At 37.2% G+C, this 19,982-nt stretch overlaps 1 protein-coding gene across 2 annotated transcripts in view; it reads left to right on the forward strand.

The window, feature by feature from the left end:
* LOC115222574 (transient-receptor-potential-like protein) overlaps window positions 1-19,982 on the forward strand; it is a 113,922-nt gene that overhangs the window by 60,796 nt on the left and 33,144 nt on the right. For both annotated transcript variants that reach the window (XM_029792849.2, XM_029792850.2), the window contains exon 4: window positions 13,239-13,683. In XM_029792849.2, the coding sequence (XP_029648709.1) occupies window positions 13,239-13,683 (445 nt within the window). The remainder of the gene's footprint in view (window positions 1-13,238; window positions 13,684-19,982) is intronic.

Genomic DNA, 19,982 nt, shown 5'->3' on the forward strand with positions numbered 1-19,982 from the left:
TTGATTTCTGCAATGAATGTTCCAGTTATTCCATCAAATGAACAGTGGCTCTGTGGTAAGTAGTTTGCTTACCAACCACATGGTTCCAGGTTCAGTCCCACACCATGGCACCTTGGGCAAGTGTTTTCTATTATAACCTTGGGCAGACTAAAACCATGTCAGTGGATTCGGTAGACAACTGAAAGAAACCCATTGTATATATATATATGTGTGTGTGTGTGTTTGTCCCTCCACTATATCTTGACAACCGATGCTGGTGTGTTTACATCCCTGTAACTTAATGGTTCGGCAAAAGAGACCGATAGAATAAGTACTAGGCTTACAAAGAATAAGTCCTGGGGTCGATTCTACTCGACTAAAGCTGGTGCCCCAGCATGGCTGCAGTCAAATGACTGAAACAAGTAAAAGAGTATATATATATAATACATATATATATCAGTTATTTATTTAATTCACTCAGTAGGCAGTTGATTTGATGGAGTAACTGGAATACTCATTGCAGAAACCCATTTACTTGACAATATATGCATATATTCACATATAAACCTGATCACTACAGCATGCACATATACATGGGCCCGGGAACAAGGGGGTGCAGGTGGTGCAAGTGCACCCCCTAGAATTTTTGTGGAGTGCAGAACCAAAATTTGCAGCCCTACTTATTTTCCTCAGGTTTAGAAAACGGTAAATAAAAAGCGATGCGTAAAAAGTAGCTTGAAGTTAGGTTCCTTCTCAAAGAATTTAACACAAAAATAACAACAAAAAACAATAAGACCTTGTTTGTAAATATTTGTGGACCTGGGTTTGCACCCCCTAAGCAAATTTCCTTCCTGAGCCAGTGCACATATACATACATACATACATACAGAGACAGAGTTGAATTGCTCATGTAACCATGATGCCAAAGTGATCTGATGAGCTAGCCTTCTTTATTCGCATTAATTTGTGAATATAGAATTGTAATGTATAATGCTGAACATACACATTAAAGTAAACATGTAAACATAATTTCTTCCATACTAAAATTAAGATCACATGAAATAGGATGCAAAACAGACACAATCTAATGCAACACTGGGTTAAATTATGTATTATATATATATATATATGTATTCATCTATCATACCACCTGATTTAATGGTTTTATATATATATATATATATATATATATATATATATATATATATATGTATTTATATATATATGTATTATATATATATATAAAAGTAAAAGGGTAAAGACCCCCTTCGGTCATGACTGACCGTGGGATTGAACCTAGAAAGTTCCCCTCGAGGCACAAGTCCAGGCAAGGTTGTTTATGGAAGACCAGCAGTTGCCCATGCATACCGGCCTCTTCTCTCCACACCACCAGTGTTATCCAAGGGAAAGGCAAAGGAGCTGATACGGCTTGGCACCTGTGACGTCGCAACTCATTTCTACAGCTGAATGAACTGGAGCAACGTGAAATAAAGTGTCTTGCTCAAGAACACAACACACAGCCCAGTCCAGGAATCAAACTCACTATAACATAAATGTGAGCTCAATGCTCTAACCACTGAGCCATGTGTGTGTGTGTATGGACATACCTACATACCAGGCATCATAAAAAAGAACGGAGAATTATACATCTTCAAAACTTATTTATTACAGTATTATTCGCATCAAATTCACATTAGCTTTCAATCCAACATATTTTTTTCCTGCATATATGTCCAAATCATTTGATGTGGTTTTAGCTTCTTCTTTTTTTTTTCCATCCACAATTCCTGTCGGATGGTCTTGGGGAGTGACTGTGGCACATTCCATGTCCTAAATATGATAGCTTTGTGGACTTGATTCTCGGCAATATATGTGACAAGTGGATCAACCTACCTCATCATTGGATCCGACAACTCAACACACCCCAGCCATTACCACCTTTCTCCCTCACACTAATCCTTGGTATTCTCTTCCTTTTCTCTTTCCCTGTATCCTTCCTTTCCTCCATTATTCTCTCCACTACCATCCTTTTAGTGTGAAGCTTGGCCAACATCATGGGAGTGGTTAATGCAGTGGTTAATCCATCATGGCCTAGTGGTTAATGCAGTGGACTCACAGTCAAGGGATCATGGGTTCGAATCACAGACCAGGCGATGTGTGTGGTTATGACTGAAACACCTAAGCTCCACACGGCTCTGGCAGAAGGTAATGGCAAACCTCTGCTGACTCTTTTGCCACAACTTTCTCTCACTCTTTCTTACTGCATCTTGCAGCTCACCTGAGACGAACTGGTGTCCCGTCCAGGTGGGGAACCTGTATACCAATGAAACCAGAAAACAAGCCCTTATGAGCCAGGCATGGCTCGAGAAGGAACAAACAACAACAACAACAACATCATAATGGGGATTTTCAATTGCTTTGTGAATAACAAAGGTAGATTCCAAGAGCTGGTGTCACAAAATACTCTTCAAGTCATACATAACTGAAATTGAAATTGAGCAGTGGCAACAAAGCGTCCTCAACTACATTAGCAGGATAACTGTGAAGGCAATCTGGACTGACAGTTATGGAAGACAGATTATATGATAAAGCCAACATTGAATGGGAATTATAACTGCCTTGCATAGTGCCTGTAAAGAGTTAAAGACTAAGGGAGACAACCCTGACAGCCAATCAGTTTGAAAGAGAAGTCAGAGCCCAGCAGCCCCTTTTTCTCCAAAAACAAGCATGAAGACACAGTTGATGGATAGTAATGGTTATATATGAGGCCCCTGACTCTCAGCTATAATGATGGGCATATTCATTTATTCATATTGTGTGGGGTGGGCTCAGATGGATGAGGATATCCAGATGAATGATCAGACAAGGAGAAAGTCACTGTAACGGATTGAGAACCCAGAATACTGCATTTCCAGGATTTAGTATTGCTGAGAGGGGGGAGTCTTTTTGAGAACGTCCTTTGTCATCTCATCCATCAGGATCAGGGTCCTGAGGTTAGCTTCCACCACTTCATCCCATGTCTTCTTCTTCTGCAGATCCTACCCACATCAACCCTTTCCTTACTGGATTTCTGTTGAGACGCTCTGTGTTTCTTACAATTAATTTTTAAATATAACAAAGAATTTAGTAAAATAAATCAGTTATCATTAAGCTAGTGTTAGGAACATAAATTGTGACTAAGGTTTGGTGGAAGTTTTTAATTCAGATCTTTTGAAAACAAGACATTTGTACTCAGAGCCAGTGCCGGTTTCAGCCAGGTTGGTAACAAAAGGGTTAAATCAACTTCTTCATGCAGCTGTCCTCATTCATATGCATCATGTGTTCACACAAGCAGTCTTTTTCCTTGGACACAGCATCTGACACCTCTTATATTCAGTTTTCCACTCAGCACCTTTGTACTAATTCTTTCACATACACCCACATTGCACATCCAATGGAACATGCTCGTTTCATTTCTTTCCAGCTTTCTCAAGTCCTCTGCATTCAAGGCCCATATCTCACTACCATGGAAGTATTGTAGTTCTAACACAAACATCATACGATCTGCTCTTTATTCTTAGGGAAAAGATCCTTATTTATCATTAGTGAAAGTAGCTCTTTGAACTTTCTCCAACCAGTTCTTACTCTAGCAACTATACTTTCACAGCAACCACCTCCATTGCTAATTACATCTCCTATGTAACAAAACCCATCAACTACTTCTAATGAGTTAGCTGAGCACTGAAGAGACTCAATTTCAGGTGCTCATATGAACTGCTCAGTGCATCTATTGTATATGAAGTAGATATTCTTCGATAGTCTGCCAATGAGTCCATTACATCCTTTAGTGTGTCCATAATTTATAACACGTAAACAAATGTATACAGGCATATATAAACATGCATATATATGTGTATGCATATATATATATATGTGTGTGTGTGTGTGTTGATATACACACACACATACCTCCCCCACCCTCTCTTTCCCTTTCCTTCTGTCTGTCACATTGTCTATCTCTCTGTATACACACACACACACACACACACACACACACATACACACATACACACACACACACACACACACACAGACACACACATACACACACACACATACACACATACACACACACACACACACACACACACACACACACACACAAGGAAGTTCTGAAAAGTTCATGGCTTTGGGTAAAAGAATATACAGGAGGATCAGTTTATTATGGTTTTATTCAATGTGGATGTGTGGTATGCAGCTTGCTTACCAACCACATGGTTCCAGGTTTAGTCCCGCTGCATGGCACCCTGGGTAAGTGTCTTCTAGTATAGCCTTGGGACAATCAAAGCCTTGTGAGTGGATTTGGTAGATGGAAACTGAAAGAAGCCCATCGTATATATAGATGGGCATGGCTGTGTTGTTAGGGAGCTTGCTTCCTAGCTACATGGTTTCGGGTCAGTCCACTGCGTGGCACTTTGGGTAGGTGTCTTTCACTATAGCCCGAGCTGACGGAGCTTTGTGATTGAATTCGGTAGGTGGAAGTTACTGTCGTGTGTGTGTATATGTGCGTGTAGGTGCTTGTGCTCTCCGAAAGGAGAGGAGGGATATATATATATTTTTAACTTTTATATTTAAATTAATTTATGTATTGGCTTATGTTTTTCACTGTTTGATTTGCCTAATAGTGGTTTTATCTCTAATTTAATATAATATAATATATATATAAAGAATAAGGAGAAAATGGAGAGGTAATTAATAAAATATTACTTATTATAAAATATGGCAGCATCTCTAACAGCTATTTCGGTTCAATAATCTTTAGATAATTAATTTATAAAATTAAAATCCTTATAAGATGAATCTCTTCAGAGGTAGTAAGGATATACCGATTAGAAAGACATGTTGAGATAACAGCTATAAACCATTAACTGATAGCATATATACAAAAAGGTGTTTGTGTATCTGAATTTGTCCCCCACCATCATCACTTGACAAGTGATGTTGGTGTGTTTACATCCCCGTAACTTAACTGTTTGGCAAAAGAGACTGAGAAGATAAGTAATAGGCTTATAAAGAATAAGTCCTGGGGTCGATTTGTTCGACTGACACAAATGAAAAAAGGAAAATGAATATTCTCCTCTCAGATTCACACACATATCGTAGAAGCCCTTCAGTTTTTCTAAGCCCTGTAAAAACACTCGGTAGGCAGGCCTTTTGCAATACCCTTAAATCCAGGAACATTTCAAAACCTCCTCATGTGCGTGGGTGTATGTGTGAATGTGTGTATGTGTATAAATATATAAGAATATATGTACAAGCATATATATATATATTGTTGGCGATTTTTTTTCCTCCGTCTTCCCTTCTCTGGATGTTTCCTTCTCCTATGTTTCCGACGAAGAGCTCCGCTCGAAACATTAAACCCTCCTCCTTTCCTGAGCGTCCAACAATACTATATTTGTTCCACGTCCTCGTGTTGTGTTTTTTTGTGCTTTCTGTTTGGATAACTTTATATATATATATATATATATATATATATATATATTATATATATATATATATATATATATATATTACACACACACATATGCATCTGTATGTGCATTTGTGTATCAATAGCCATTCATAAACACCCACACATATGTATATATTCATACAGTAGCACATTTACATGCATATATATGCATCTGTTCTGCAGCTGCATTTGGCGTCACATTACTCTTTGTCGGATGGTTTTTACTGATTTTTATCATAATTTATAAATATTTTCTTCCATCTTATAACAACATATATTATTCACTTCCCTCACCCATGAAGAGCACTTAGTCAGAAATTATTTAATGGCATCAACAAGGGCTCACAAATAACAACAACACTTGAAAATATATGAAAATATATAAAGAAAAAAACTAATACCAACTTAAACAACAATGGTAGCAAGCTGAAAAACATCAATTGATTTATATATACATGTGTATATATATATATATAAAATTATGATGTGTGTAAATAAGCATATAACTGTAAATAACCAATATGTTGACAGACATATTTATTACATGTTTATGTATGTGCATTTATAAATCTGTGTATGCATCTAATATGTATGTATGTATGTATGTATATATATAGGTATATATGTATGTATATAGGTATATATATATATGGTGTATATATATTATATATATATGTATATATTTATATGTATGTAGTATGTATGTATGTATGTATATATGTAAGTATATATGTATATATATATATATATTATACATATATATTATATATATATAATAATATATATATATATATATATGTACATAAAATTGCTACCAGTTGAGAACTCTGCATACTGGAAGCCAGAAAGTTTTTTTATGACACACATTATAAATCTAGTTTTTTATGACAGCCAATTTAAGGTCCTGAATGGTTTCATGCAGGAAAACTTCCAAGATAAGAACAGAAAAATCAACAATCATCAGACATAGTTAAAAGGTTTTGTGTTGCTGAGGGTGGGGGACTGGATGGATGGATGGATTGATGCTGGACATAAATTTGTATGTGTATATATAAGAGGAAGAGCAGACAAAGAGAAGAAGGGAGACACAGTAAAATTAGAACATCATCATCATCATCATCATTTAACGTCCACCTTCTATGCTGGCATGGGTGGGAAGTCTCTACTGAATAGTTTGTTTGCAGTTCAGAGAAGTTCAACATTCTCATTATGCTGATCGTCTACAAGAAATGCAGTTTATACAAATTGTGAATCTGTAAATATTCTTTTCTACTCTAGGCATAAGGCCCAAAATCTTGGGGTGTGGGGGCCAGTTGATTAGATTGATCCCAGTACACAACTATCGCTTAATTTATTGACCCCTAAAAGGATGACAGGCAAAGTCAACCTCAGTGAAATTTGAACTCAGAGCGCAAAGACAGATGAAATACTGCTAAGCATTTCATCCGGTGTGCTAACATTTCTTATTTCTTTATTGCCCACAAGGGGCTAATCATAGAGGGGACAGACAAGGATTAAGTCGATTAGATCGACTCCAGTGCGTAACTAGTACTTAATTTATCGACCCCGAAAGGATGAAAGGCAAAATCGACCTCGGTGGAATTTGAACTCAGAACGTAACGGCAGACGAAATACCACTAAGCATTTTGTCCGGTGTGCCAACGTTTCTGCCAGCTCACTGCCTTAGAATCTGTGAATTTTCTTTTCTACTCTAGGCACAAGGCCTGGAATTTTGGGGGAGGGGACCAGTTGATTAGATCTACGCCAGTATGCAACTGGTACTTAATTTATTGACCCCCGAAAGGATGAAAGGCAAAGTCAACCTCGGTGGAATTTGAACTCAGAACGTAAAGTCAGATGAAACACCACTAAGCATTTCATCTCGTGTGCGTTTCTGCCAGCTCACTGCCTTAGAAGCTGTAAATATTAAAGGGGTGCGTGTATAATGCATAAAGTAACAAATACAGCATGGATTCAATTGCATGTTGGCCAAGCATCACACTAAATATCTTTCTCTCTCTTTACTCAACCATCCCATTTAGAGCAATGATTATTTTTCAATAATTGCTAGCAAATATAACTGCACTCATATCTGCACAATTTCAAGACATCCAGTGTCAATTGCTGGATTGATTTTTAGGCAATCAACCTCATCTCTCAGGGATTCTACCCACAGATATGTAACGTTGCACTTCCTTCTGTCCACTAATGTTTCCACTGTCCACACAATTAGATAACACCCACTTATCTGAGAAAGGAAAAGTCACCAACTTCAAACAATAAGAGTATCATAACTATGATACTCTTATTGTGGAGTGGTTGTGTGGTAAATAGCTTGTTTACCAACCACATGGTTCCGGGTCAGTCCCACTGCGTGGTGGCACCTTGGCAAGTGTCTTCTACTATAGCCTCGGGCCGACCAAAGCCTGTGAGTGGATTTGGTAGATGGAAACTGAAAGAAGCCCGTCGTATATATGTATAATATATATGTGCGTGTATGTTTGTGTGTCTGATTTTATCCCCCCTAGCATTGCCTGACACCGATGCTGTATGTTTATGTCCCCGTTACTTAGCGGTTCGGCAAAAAAGAGACCGAGAGAATAAGTACTGGGCTTACAAAAGAATAAGTCCCGGGGTCGAGTTGCTCGATTTTAAAGGCGGTGCTCCAGCATGGCCGCAGTCAAATGACGATGAACAAGTAAAAGAGTAAAAGAGAGTAAGAGTATGTCAACACATCAGGAAAGAGTTGACTGAGAGATGTAACCCTGTTGGAATCCTTTGATCAGTTAATGAAATCGTTCATCCTTTGTGTAAGGGCAGCGATGTATGAATTTGCAATTTGTTCAATCAGAATTACTTATAATGTATTACAAAAATGTAATATAATAGTGTTGTCAGTTTAAAGATTTCTGACAGACCAATCATTTGTTCATTTTATTTCCAACTGTGATGGTGACAAGGGAGTGCCTGTGTAACATAGTGCAGAACAAATATCAACAAACGACTACATTCAAAGAGCACTGGTTTGAGGTTATTCTCTCACCACACTGTGTGTGTGCACGTGCATGCACACACATACACACGCACAAATATATGAGAAGATAGGTAGATGGATAAGTAGGTAGGTAGGTCAGTGTGTCGGTCGGTAGGTAGGTAGGTAGATAGATAGGTAAGCAGGTAGGTAGGTAGGTAAATAGATAGATAGGTAGGTAGGTGGGTGGGTGTGTGCACTCAGAGAGCACTCTGCTGAGTGGTTGGTGTTAGGAAGGGCATCCAACTGTAAAAATCCTCCCAAAACAGTCAGAGAAGTCTGGTACAGGCTTCTGCCCGGCCAGCTCTTGTGGTACTGTCCCACCCATACTAGCATGGAGGGTGGATGTTAAATGTTGATGATAATGATGAGAGTTGAAATATCACAGATAAATTTAGTATACATAGCCTCTGGTGAGAACAAGAATAATCTCTTAGAGAAAAAGTTGGTGTCTGAAAATATCTTTTGGCTTAAAAGACAGCCTTCAGCCAAAATAAGAAAATTCCCTATAGAGAGCTGAACCTTAGGGTTTTTATATGCTCACTAAAATGTTCTAGAATATTCCATTAGATTGACTTTTTTATGTCAGTGCCTATTAAAATCAGGTATCAATGATGATTGACAGGAAAAAATATTAGTTGGTGTTACAAAAAGAATTCAGAAATAAAACCAAAATGAACTCTGATTAACATTACCAAATATGCTAATGTTACTCCCTAGTGGTTTTGAATTTTAAGCTTAAACATTCCAGGTTCAATTTTGTGGAATAAGTATTGGTACATCTGAGGGTATGGTACCTCATTCCATGCTAAAAAGTTATAGTGAAACAGAGAGAAGAAACAGGTGCCTTGTTGTAGGTGGGGGGTATATGGATACCCAGCAAATGAGAGAGAAATGAGGACAGAAACGGGTGCGCTGCTGAAAAGGAGGTACATGGTTACCCAACCTGAGGAATGAGCAGGAGGAGGAGAGAGAGAGAGAGAGAGAGAGAGAGAGAGAGAGAACAGGAGAAAGATGGTGGGAAAATGCCAGGCAAACTCGCAAGGGACAGGGATTAGAATATAAATGGGATGGTTAAGTAATGCAGGAGAAAGATAGTGTCAAAAATGCCAGACATACTCACAAGAAATGGGGATCAGGATATAAATGGGGTCAAGTAAAAGAAGAGATAGAGAGAGAGAGAGAGAGAGAGAGAGAGAGAGCCTTCCTCGAAATCAAACCTGGAATGATTAAGTTTAAGATTTTAAACATTAGAAAAGCTGTTCTTGCCCTCAAATCGCTTTTTTTTTTTTGCGCATATAGAAATTAGGGCTCCCTAAGGTATCCTGAACAAAAATATACAGCTATATCATTGATATTCCAGAATTTCTTGTTCCAGAACCTTGAGAGATTAACTGTTTCACTGGATCATCTGTCGTCATTTAATTAATGATAATTCATCAGCTCCAACCTGCTAATTTATAGACTAATTACTAATTATATGGCACATGTACAGCAACACTCATCCATCTTTTATTTTTTTTTTAAGCAGTTCCACTTTATTAATGCTTATGTTTGAAGGCAGCAAGATGGCAGAGTCATTAACACATCAGGCAAAATGCTGAGTAGCATTTCATATGTCTTCACGTTCTGAGTTCAAATTCCACCAAAGTTAACTGCTTTTCATCTTTACAGGGTTAACCAAATAAGTACCAGTTGAGCACTGGAGGCAATGTAATCAACAAGTCCCTCCTCAAAAATTTCAGGCCTTGTGCCTATAGTAGAAAGGATTAATACTCTCTCTTTACTTGTTTCAGTCATTTGACTGTGGCCATACTGGAGCACTGCCTTTAGTCGAGCAAATCAACCTTAGGACTTTTTCTTTTGTAAGCCTAGTACTTATTCTATCAGTCTCTTTTGCCGAACCACTAAGTTACAGGATATAAACTACCACCATCGGTTGTCAAGCATGTTGGGGGGGGGGGAACAAACACAGACACACAAATACATGCACATATATATACATATATATATATATATATGTGTGTGTATATATATTTATACATACATATATATATATATATATATATATATATATATATAGGCTTCTTTCAGTTTCCGTCTTCCAAATCCACTCACAAGGCTTTGGTCGGCCCAAGGCTATAGTAGAAGACACTTGCCCAAGGTGCTAGCAGTGGGAATGAACCCGGAACAATGTGGTTGGTAAGCAAGCTACTTACCACACAGCCACTCCTGTGCCAAACATAAACATAATATTTATGTTTGACACAAACACTGACACTATCATGTCTCTTACCTCTCAGAGCCAAAGCTAAAGGGAAACTTTAAGCCTTAATAAGCAGAGGATCTCTCAAAATTTTGGTACTGCCACTAATAAATATAGTATAAATATTGCATGTAAACACACACTACACATGACATCACATGAAGTCACTCAGGGAACTAGACTGGTGGTTATGGAGATTTCAAGTTCCTCCTCGCAATATATCTGGATTAAAGGAGGTGTCGGACCATTAATTGCCGGAAAATCGATGGTGCGTGTGTACAACATTATTAACGTCACTGATGCATTACACATTTTCCCAAATATTCACCTTATGAAACAGGTAGAAAACTAACACAGCAGTTTATGTGTTTATTTTAAAGACAGATATTGAAGAATGAAAGTAATTAAAGAACACTAATATTCAATAATGAAATTATTTAAAGAACAAATGTATTTGGATAATGGTATTATTTAAAGAATAGAATTATTTGCTATTGAAAATACTTAAAAGAAGAAAGTGTTAGATATGGAAAGTAATTAGAAAAAAAAAAACCAATACATTTAATACCGAAAGTAAATCAGTGTGACTAGCATTGTACTGAAACACAATTCTAGTTGTTGTAATGATGATAATGAAATAAAAATAAACGAACATCTCAGCTACCAATTAATATTGTTCTCTTTCACTCATTTATTCAGTGCCTAATATCTTTACACATGATTGCCATAATTGGTGACTTCCTTTGTTTTATAAACTTGTAGCAAGCATGTTCACAGTTTGTCGCTTTATCTTTAAGTACCCACATTTTGGCTCATCGCCATTGCTTTCTGCAGGTGGTCACATGACCATAACTGTTCATGCCTATTGGATGCATTAAGTCATTCAATGAGACCTCATGTCTGACCACAAAAGTGTGGTCCTTTTTGAGCCTACCCTTAGCTATTTAAGGAGGCCTTTTCCCACTATTTTCTTCAATGAGGTCGGTCGACACAGTGAAGTTCAGATCTTTGGCAGAGAGCACGTTTTATTCTGCTACACATTCGCCGTGAGGAGAGAACTGTCAGCAGAGATTTTTGCCATTTTGTCCCCATGCTCCGTGTTTTTCCCACACGCATCTTCATGTTCAATCTGCAAGAGGAACCAATGCATTTTTATTAACAGAATTATTCATGTGTACCAGTTCACTGTATCTTCTATTAGCGGTGAAATAAATGTGGCAGTCAATTTTAATTTGGTATTTCTTGATGTTCTTTATCATGACTCGTTTGAAACCAGAAGATTATAATATTACCAAAGCCTTAGCCAACTTCACCTTTTTCACCTTGTTAAAAACTGTTCAAATTGGATCTTGCACTTAACCTCTACAAACTGGTGATGCCAACTTGAAAACATGCCCACATATAAAGTGATACTCTTAACCCTTACAAATTGGCAATTCCAAGGTTCATTGATCATTGCAACATGATTGTTACAAACTGGTGACTACCAATGTTTATTGATCATGACAAATCGGTGACCCGAACATTTCATAGTCATTACAGACCTTATTTATCAATGGCTTTGTCAAAACAGTTTATTGTATGCTTCATATATTAGCATCAAAATAATATCTCAGCAAATTCTGTCATGTTTATAAAGCCATTTATTCCCAATACACATTATTTCTTGCTATCTTTTCTCTTTTGTCTTAATCAAAATAATATTTTAATATTTTCTGAAATTAAGGTGGCGAGCTAGCAGTAACATTAACACGCCAGGAGAAATGCTTAGCAGTATTTCGTCTGTCTTCATGTTCTGAGTTCAAATTCTATTGAGGTCAATGTTGCCTTTCATCCCTTCAGAGTCGATAAATTAAGTACCAGTTGCATATTGGGATTAATCTAATCGACTGGCCCTCTTCCCAAAAATTGCAGGCTTTGTGCCTTGAGTAGAAAAGAATATCAGAAGGTGACAAGCTGGCAGAAATGTTAGCACCCCAGGTAAAATTTTTAGTGGCATTTCATCCGCCTTTACGTTCTGGGTTCAAATTCCGCCAAGATCAACATTACCTTTTATCCTTTCAGGGTTGATAAATTAAGTACCAGTTATGTACTGGGGTCGATCTAATTGACTGGCCCCTTCCCCAAAAATTTCAGGCCTTGTGCCTAGAGTAGAAAAGAATATTATCTGAAATTATGAGGTGGCAAGCTGGCAGAAACATTAGCACACAAGACAAAACGCGAGGACAAAATGCTAAGTAGCATCTTGTCCATCTTTAAATTCTGAGTTCAAATTTCACTGATGTCAACTTTACCTTTCATCCTTTCAGGGTTGATAAAATAAATACCATTTGAACACTGAAGATGATATAATCAGCTTATCCTTCCTCCTAAATTGCTGGCTTTGTGCCAAAATTTGAAATCATTATTTTTCTGAAATTGTCTTACTAAAAGATATCTTTTCTTTTCTTTCTTTTTTTTTTCACCAGGTTTCATATGGGCTGAATGCAAACAACTTTGGGAAGAAGGGCTAAAAGCATATGTTCGCCAATGGTGGAATTGGCTTGATTTTATAATGTTATCACTTTACCTGGCTACATTCTCATTACGAATCGTGGCTTATATTCAAGTAGAATCAGGGAAATATGGACCCGATAACATGCAAAGGAAAAACTGGCCAGTCAATGACCCAACACTTATATCTGAAGGACTTTTTGCAGTAGCAAATGTTTTTAGTTTTGCTCGAATTATATTTTTGTTTCAAGCGAATCAACACCTCGGGCCATTACAAATATCATTAGGTTGCATGTTGATAGATATTGCAAAGTTTTTATTTATATTCTTCTTGGTTTTAACGTCATTTGCGTGTGGTCTAAATCAGCTATATTGGTACTACAACCCAAGCAATAACCCAGGAAATCGAGCATTTTCAACGTAAGTATATATATATATATAATCTTTACTTTGTTTCAGTTTTTTCTTGTTCATATATATTCTTTTATTCTTTTATTTGTTTCAGTCATTCGACTGCGACCATGCTGGAGCACCGTTTTAGTCGAGCAAATCGACTCCGGGACTTATTCTTTGTAAGCCTAGTACTTATTCTATCGGTCTCTTTTGCCGAACTGCTAAGTTACGGGGACGTAAACACACCAGCATTGGTTGTCAAGCGATGTTGGGGGGACAAACACAGACACACAAACATATACATACATATATATATATATATGGTGGGCTTCTTTCAGTTTTTGTCTACCAAATCCACTCATAAGGTTTTGGTCGGCCCAAGGCTATAGCAGAAGATACTTGCCCAAGGTGCCACGCAGTGGGACTGAACCTGGAACCATGTGGTTGGTAAGCAAGTTACTTACCACACAGCCACTCCTGCACCTATATATGTGTGTGTGTGTGTGTGTTTGTTTAAATAGAAGTACATTACATTGTGTGTGTGTGTAGTAATGGGTGATCCCTTTTTCATCTTTTCAAAGAAAGCCCAATTGTTATTAGTGTTATTGTGGTTGTTGTTGATGGTGGTGATGTTGTTTTGTTGTTGTTTAATTCCATGTCTGTCCTGTTGGTTTGAGATTGAAGTTATCATCATACTGACCAAAGCAAATATTAAAAAAATGAAACTTACTCCCTACTTATATTTTATATTTAATTATTATTCCAGGGAATGCCACCTCCTTTTGCTTTGCTTAACTATTATTAACCCCTCAGCATTCAGATTATTCTATCAAATGTAAAGCTTATTTAATTAACATTGTTTTCAATTTATCATCCATTATTTCATAGCTTTGAGATTTCAATGGTGTGATTGTTTACTTTTAGAATGACATTACATGATAGTTGTGAGAGGCCTGATCTAGTCAGTTTGAACATAAAACCGGTAGAATATTTGGGTCGGATATGAACAGTTTGAATACTAAATGGTTAAACATTACACATAATTGTAACTTTTTCTTCATCACTAAGGCAGAAAATTAAATTAGAATATCTTAGCTTACTACACCAAGTGTGTTAGCATCTACTTTACTATGGGTAAATGGTGCAAAAATTATCTGAAGGCAGTGAAACACATCAGACAAAATGCCTAGTGCTATTTCTTATGACTCTTTATGTTCTGAGCTCAAATCCCACCAAGGTCAGCATTGCCTTACATCTCTCCAGGGTTGATAAAATAAAGAACCAATCAGTTACTAGAGTTGATGTGATCAACTTGAACCCCTCTCCATCAAAATTGCTGGCTTTGAACAGACCTAAACATAACAGCATTAGGAATGGATTGTATAAATGTATGTAGCCTGAGGACATCTTGGAAGCAGGAGTGCTTGCTCAATGATGTCAGGTCATTAGCTATGGATGTGTTAGCCATCAGTGAGACCAAGATTGCTAAGGGATCCATTTTTCAAGGAATTTGAGATCTATACATCTCTGAGCTGACCAGGAATAGAAGTCAGAGTAGCAGTGTTGTTTCAGAAAGGTTCAAATCTCTATATATAGTCAATCTTTCTGAACCCAAACAGTAAGTTGGAGGCCCTGGACATTAAAACCAATAACAATAAATGCCTTCAGACCAATAGCTTCTTGCACTTTAATAGGGGCAGGGCAGCCAGATTTCTTCAGGTGTCTAGAAGTTTTCCCCAGAAATCCTTTTCATTGGCGGATGTATGTTTGGATTGTGTGTGGCTAGCTGATAAGGAGATCAGGTATAAGAGTCTCCCAAATCTGCTCAGATGTTTGCAACTGACTGAAATTTCTAGAATGCACCCACATCATGGGTAGTTAGCATCAGTCATCTAGACTGGATCTAGATGAAGTATTATGTAAGTCAGGAAACAGGAATAGCATAGGGTGTCTAGAATTCAAATTAGTCTACTGCACCAACTAGAAATTCGTGATCTGTTCAGTCAGCCTAGAAAGGCTGCATAGACAGAGACACAATTGCTGGAAACTGAAAATGTCTTTCCCAAAACATCAAGTTTGCAGAGATTGGATTAGAGAACTAATTAAGAGGAAGTTTACAGAGGCAACCAACAATAACCGATGGTGGTAGAAAGCCTAGAAAAGGATCATTATGTTACAGTTAATAAGGTTTAGTAAGGAAAGAGTGGGAGGAAATTCAAGACTAGAAGGAGAGCTAGTTAGTAACCTAGAAGAGATGCTTAGAAGCACTTGCGTAGCTGAGAGGGAGGGCAGTAGGGGTGGCACTTTTAAAGGGGTACCACTTTTGGGTCTGCTGTAGGCAACGTGTTTTTTGTGGGGTCCAGGGCTGGCAAACGGAAGGGCCACCCTGGGCAGCACACACTCTGGTTATGTTAGTGCCTAGGAGGGGCATTGCAACTGATGTGCGTATAGTAAAATTGGTTCTTGACCAGTTCTTCTATGCTTAGCACGAAAATTGCATTGTTATGTGCTTTAAGACATGAGGGAATGAAAACCATTTGATGGGCCCTGATGACAGAGACACAACATGGCAACAAAGCCACAGTTGAGGTAGATAAGTTCTAGATACTAAAAATAAGTAATCTTCACACCAGTAATCCAGCATGGCCAGTGACTGCAGACCAAAGACTGCAGTGAGTGAAAGAAAAAATGCACTGTCTATAATACAAAAATATTTTATTTAGTTTTATGGTGTAAAAAAACAAAAATACTTAAATGGTTTATTAATTCCCTAATAACATAAACATGGTATCTTTAAGAACTCATAGTGATACACAGATATCAAAATGTACGTCTACACATTTTTGTAACGTACATTTTTGTAACTAGATTTGACCCTCTGACCTACATTTTACATTGAACAGTTATACAGATTTTTGATGGTGTGATACATATCTCAAATGCATTATTGAATACTAAACTTTAACAGGCTGTGAACTTTTGCCTTATTGATACCTTACATGGAACATTAAGTAATTATCTGTGCTCCAAAGGAAAAGGAAAGGAAAGAGAAACTACTGCATCAGATGGGAAAGTAAAAATGAGGTTGAATTAATTCAGGTTTTTAAGAAAAATAAGAACATTCTATTTATCAGATAAGATGTTCAGCTTTGTTCTTTTGTTTTTTGTGTTTTGGGAGTATGTTTTTTTTTTACGATCTGGGGTTAACCAAGAGAAAAAATTTGGAAAATAAGACTGATTATTCAATTTCTGTCAGTGAGTGGGGGTTAAATAAGAGAAAATGAGGAAAATAAGACAAATTACTCTATTTCTTCCGACACGTGCAAGTTAAATAAGACAAATTATTTGAGTTCTTTCATCAGCTGGGAGGTAAATAAGAGAAAATGAGAAAATAAGAGCATAACTGACAATGAGGTTACTTGCAGCTAAAATTGTGCAGATAGTGAATCTCAAAGTCGGTTATTTGTTTGGTACCATCAGTGAATTTTGGAGGAATTTATTTTAACTCATGGTATCTGTTGGGTAAGAAAAGGCAGAAAACAAAAACTATGTAGATACCATTCGAGCGTGATCGTTACCTGCGTCGCCTTACAAGCACTTGTACTGGTGGCACATGAAAAAAACATTTGAGTGAGATCATTGCCAGTGCCGCTGGACTGAAAGCACATTTGAACGTGGCCATTGCCAGTACTACCTAACTGGCGCTCGTGCCGGTGGCACGTAAAAGCACCCACTACATTCTCGGAGTGGTTGGCATTAGGAAGGGCATCCAGCTGTTGAAACTCTGCCAGATCAGATTGGAATCTGGTTCGCCAGACCTCAGTCAAATCGTCCAACCCATGCTAGCATAGAAAGCGGATGTTAAACGACGCTGATGATGATGATATGAGATTATAATGTTGTGCAGGAACAAGTTGAAACTAGCTATGGAAGTCTGTTGAACAAAAAAATTATGACAGTTCAGGAATGTATCCATCATTCTATTTCTTTTGATACAGCAGGAATGATACCAAGCAGTTCTTAAAAAGATATTGACAGATTACCAATAAGAATAGGCATAAATGATTCCCAGAAAATAGCATCCTTAAAGCAATTGTATCCATATTCAGTTTTTGAACATATTTTCTATAATGTTCATAAATCATTTTCATGTAAGAGAGAGATCTTCATGCATGCTTCAAATCATGAGTTACAATCATAATAATAATGATAATAATAATCACAAACTATTTGCCCTAGACTTGCCCAAAACTATTGGAAGTTGTGGCAACATGATGAGGTAGCAAAAGTGCTACATTGGAAACTGTACAAAAAGTGAGGACAAGAGAGAGGCAAGATGTGGCATGAGCACAAACCAGAGAGTGACGGAGTCAGAGACTAGCAAAATCCTCTGGGATTTCCCAATCCAAACAGGTCAGGTGCTAGAGCATAACAGACCGGACCTAGTGGTGGTGGACAAGGGGCACCACATGTGCTGTATTGTTAATGTTGCATTCCCCTTTGACCCACGAATAATCAAGAAGAAAGGCAAAAAAATAAATACATCTCTCTTAAGTATGAAATAGCCCTGCTATGGAAAATGAAGAGGGTGGAGATAGTGCCAATTATTGTTGGGTCCTTGGGAACAGTATCAGAAGGCATCAAGAGGAATATAAAGGAAATTGGAATAGAGTACCCGGTAGAACTGTTACTAAAGGTTTGCCTCCTTGGTACGGTCAGAATAATCAGGAATGTATTAGTTAAAAAGAACAGATAGCATGGTACCATAGGCTGCAGGCAGCAAACCCACTATGCTTGCAAAACTCCAGGATAAAAAGAATTAATAATAATAATAGTAGTAATAATAATAATAATAATAATAATGATAATAATAATAACTCTTTCTACTATAGGCACAAGGTCTGCAAATTTTGGGGAGAGGTTTAGTCAATTACACTGATTCCAGTGATTGACTAGTATTTTATTTCATCTGCTCTGAAAGGATGGAATATAAAATTGACCTTGCCTCACTGAAGAGCATTTATTTCTCTCTCTTCATTTATGGATTGTCATCATACAACTACACAACCCTCATCCTCTTGATTTATCAACAGAGAAAAGTAGACCCTCTTACTCTTTCTCTCCTTTTTTCACTAGTCTTCTAGCAGTCAACAAATGATGAAGTTAACTACCTACAGAATGGATAACAGAAATGAAACTAATCATTGTATAACAGGAACTCAGAAAAATAATCTTATACGATGATAATTAAAATCCATTTCAACTAATGATATTTTTCACCCTCCTGTTATTCACTTGCTACATATTATCATTATATGTCTTGTCCCACATAAATGATATTAATGCTCACTTTCGGCTGTACCAACTCCCAATATTAACAGCAATAAGGAAATAGAAATATGGGTTATGTTAACCCAGCCAAACCAAGTTCTCAATCATACAGGGGGAGTGAATAACACTAAATGCTTCCAAATGTACCTTTTTTTTAATTACTATCTTGCTCTAATCATTCTGGGGGTTTTTTTGTTGTTGTTTTTAAGTTGTTGATATTCCCAAATCACCTTGGTTTTCTATAATTTACTTTTGTACATTCTCACACAGTTTTTATTACCTTCCTAGTTTTAATGTTTAATGTAACAAAATGACTGCAAATGCTTCTAATTTCTCTTGATACAACTAAATAAATAAGTGAAAGAACTATAACTGGTGTATTGGAAGAATTATTAGAGCATCAAAACTGTGTGAGGCTGTCCTAACAGTGTCTACAAATCTTAGCACCACCATATTCTGGAGTATGCCTGCGCCTCTTCTTACATTCTTTTAGAAATGTTTGTTTCACTCGACTTGTACTAATTGAAAATGGACTGAAAAAGTACAATCCTCAGCTACTAGAATACATTTAGTTCAACAGCTAGGTAGGCGTAAGTTAAGTTGTATAGTAATTTTCTAAAGTGGATAGAGTTTGAAATGGTCACTAGGGAGGTTTTTCTTGAAGTAGATGACTCTTAGGGGCTGAATGTAGCTTTATTATTATTATTATTGTATTGCATCTCCAGGCTTTGCTATATTTATTATCAGAGCTATCGTAATACAATAAGGCATTTTGTTTCAGGAGTTTCCCCTAAGTGACACCTGTCATCTATATTAAAGAATACCTGGATATTCCTTTCAATATTTCGGAAGGGGCGGTAAGGTGGTAATCTGGCAGAATCATTATCATGCCAAGCAGAATGCTTTGCAGTATTTCGTCTGCTTTTACATTCTGAGTTCAAATTCCACCAAGGTCAGCTTTACCTTTTATCCTTTCAGGGTCAGTAAAATAAGTA

Source organism: Octopus sinensis, linkage group LG20, assembly GCF_006345805.1.
Source record: "Octopus sinensis linkage group LG20, ASM634580v1, whole genome shotgun sequence".
NCBI lineage: Eukaryota > Metazoa > Mollusca > Cephalopoda > Octopoda > Octopodidae > Octopus > Octopus sinensis.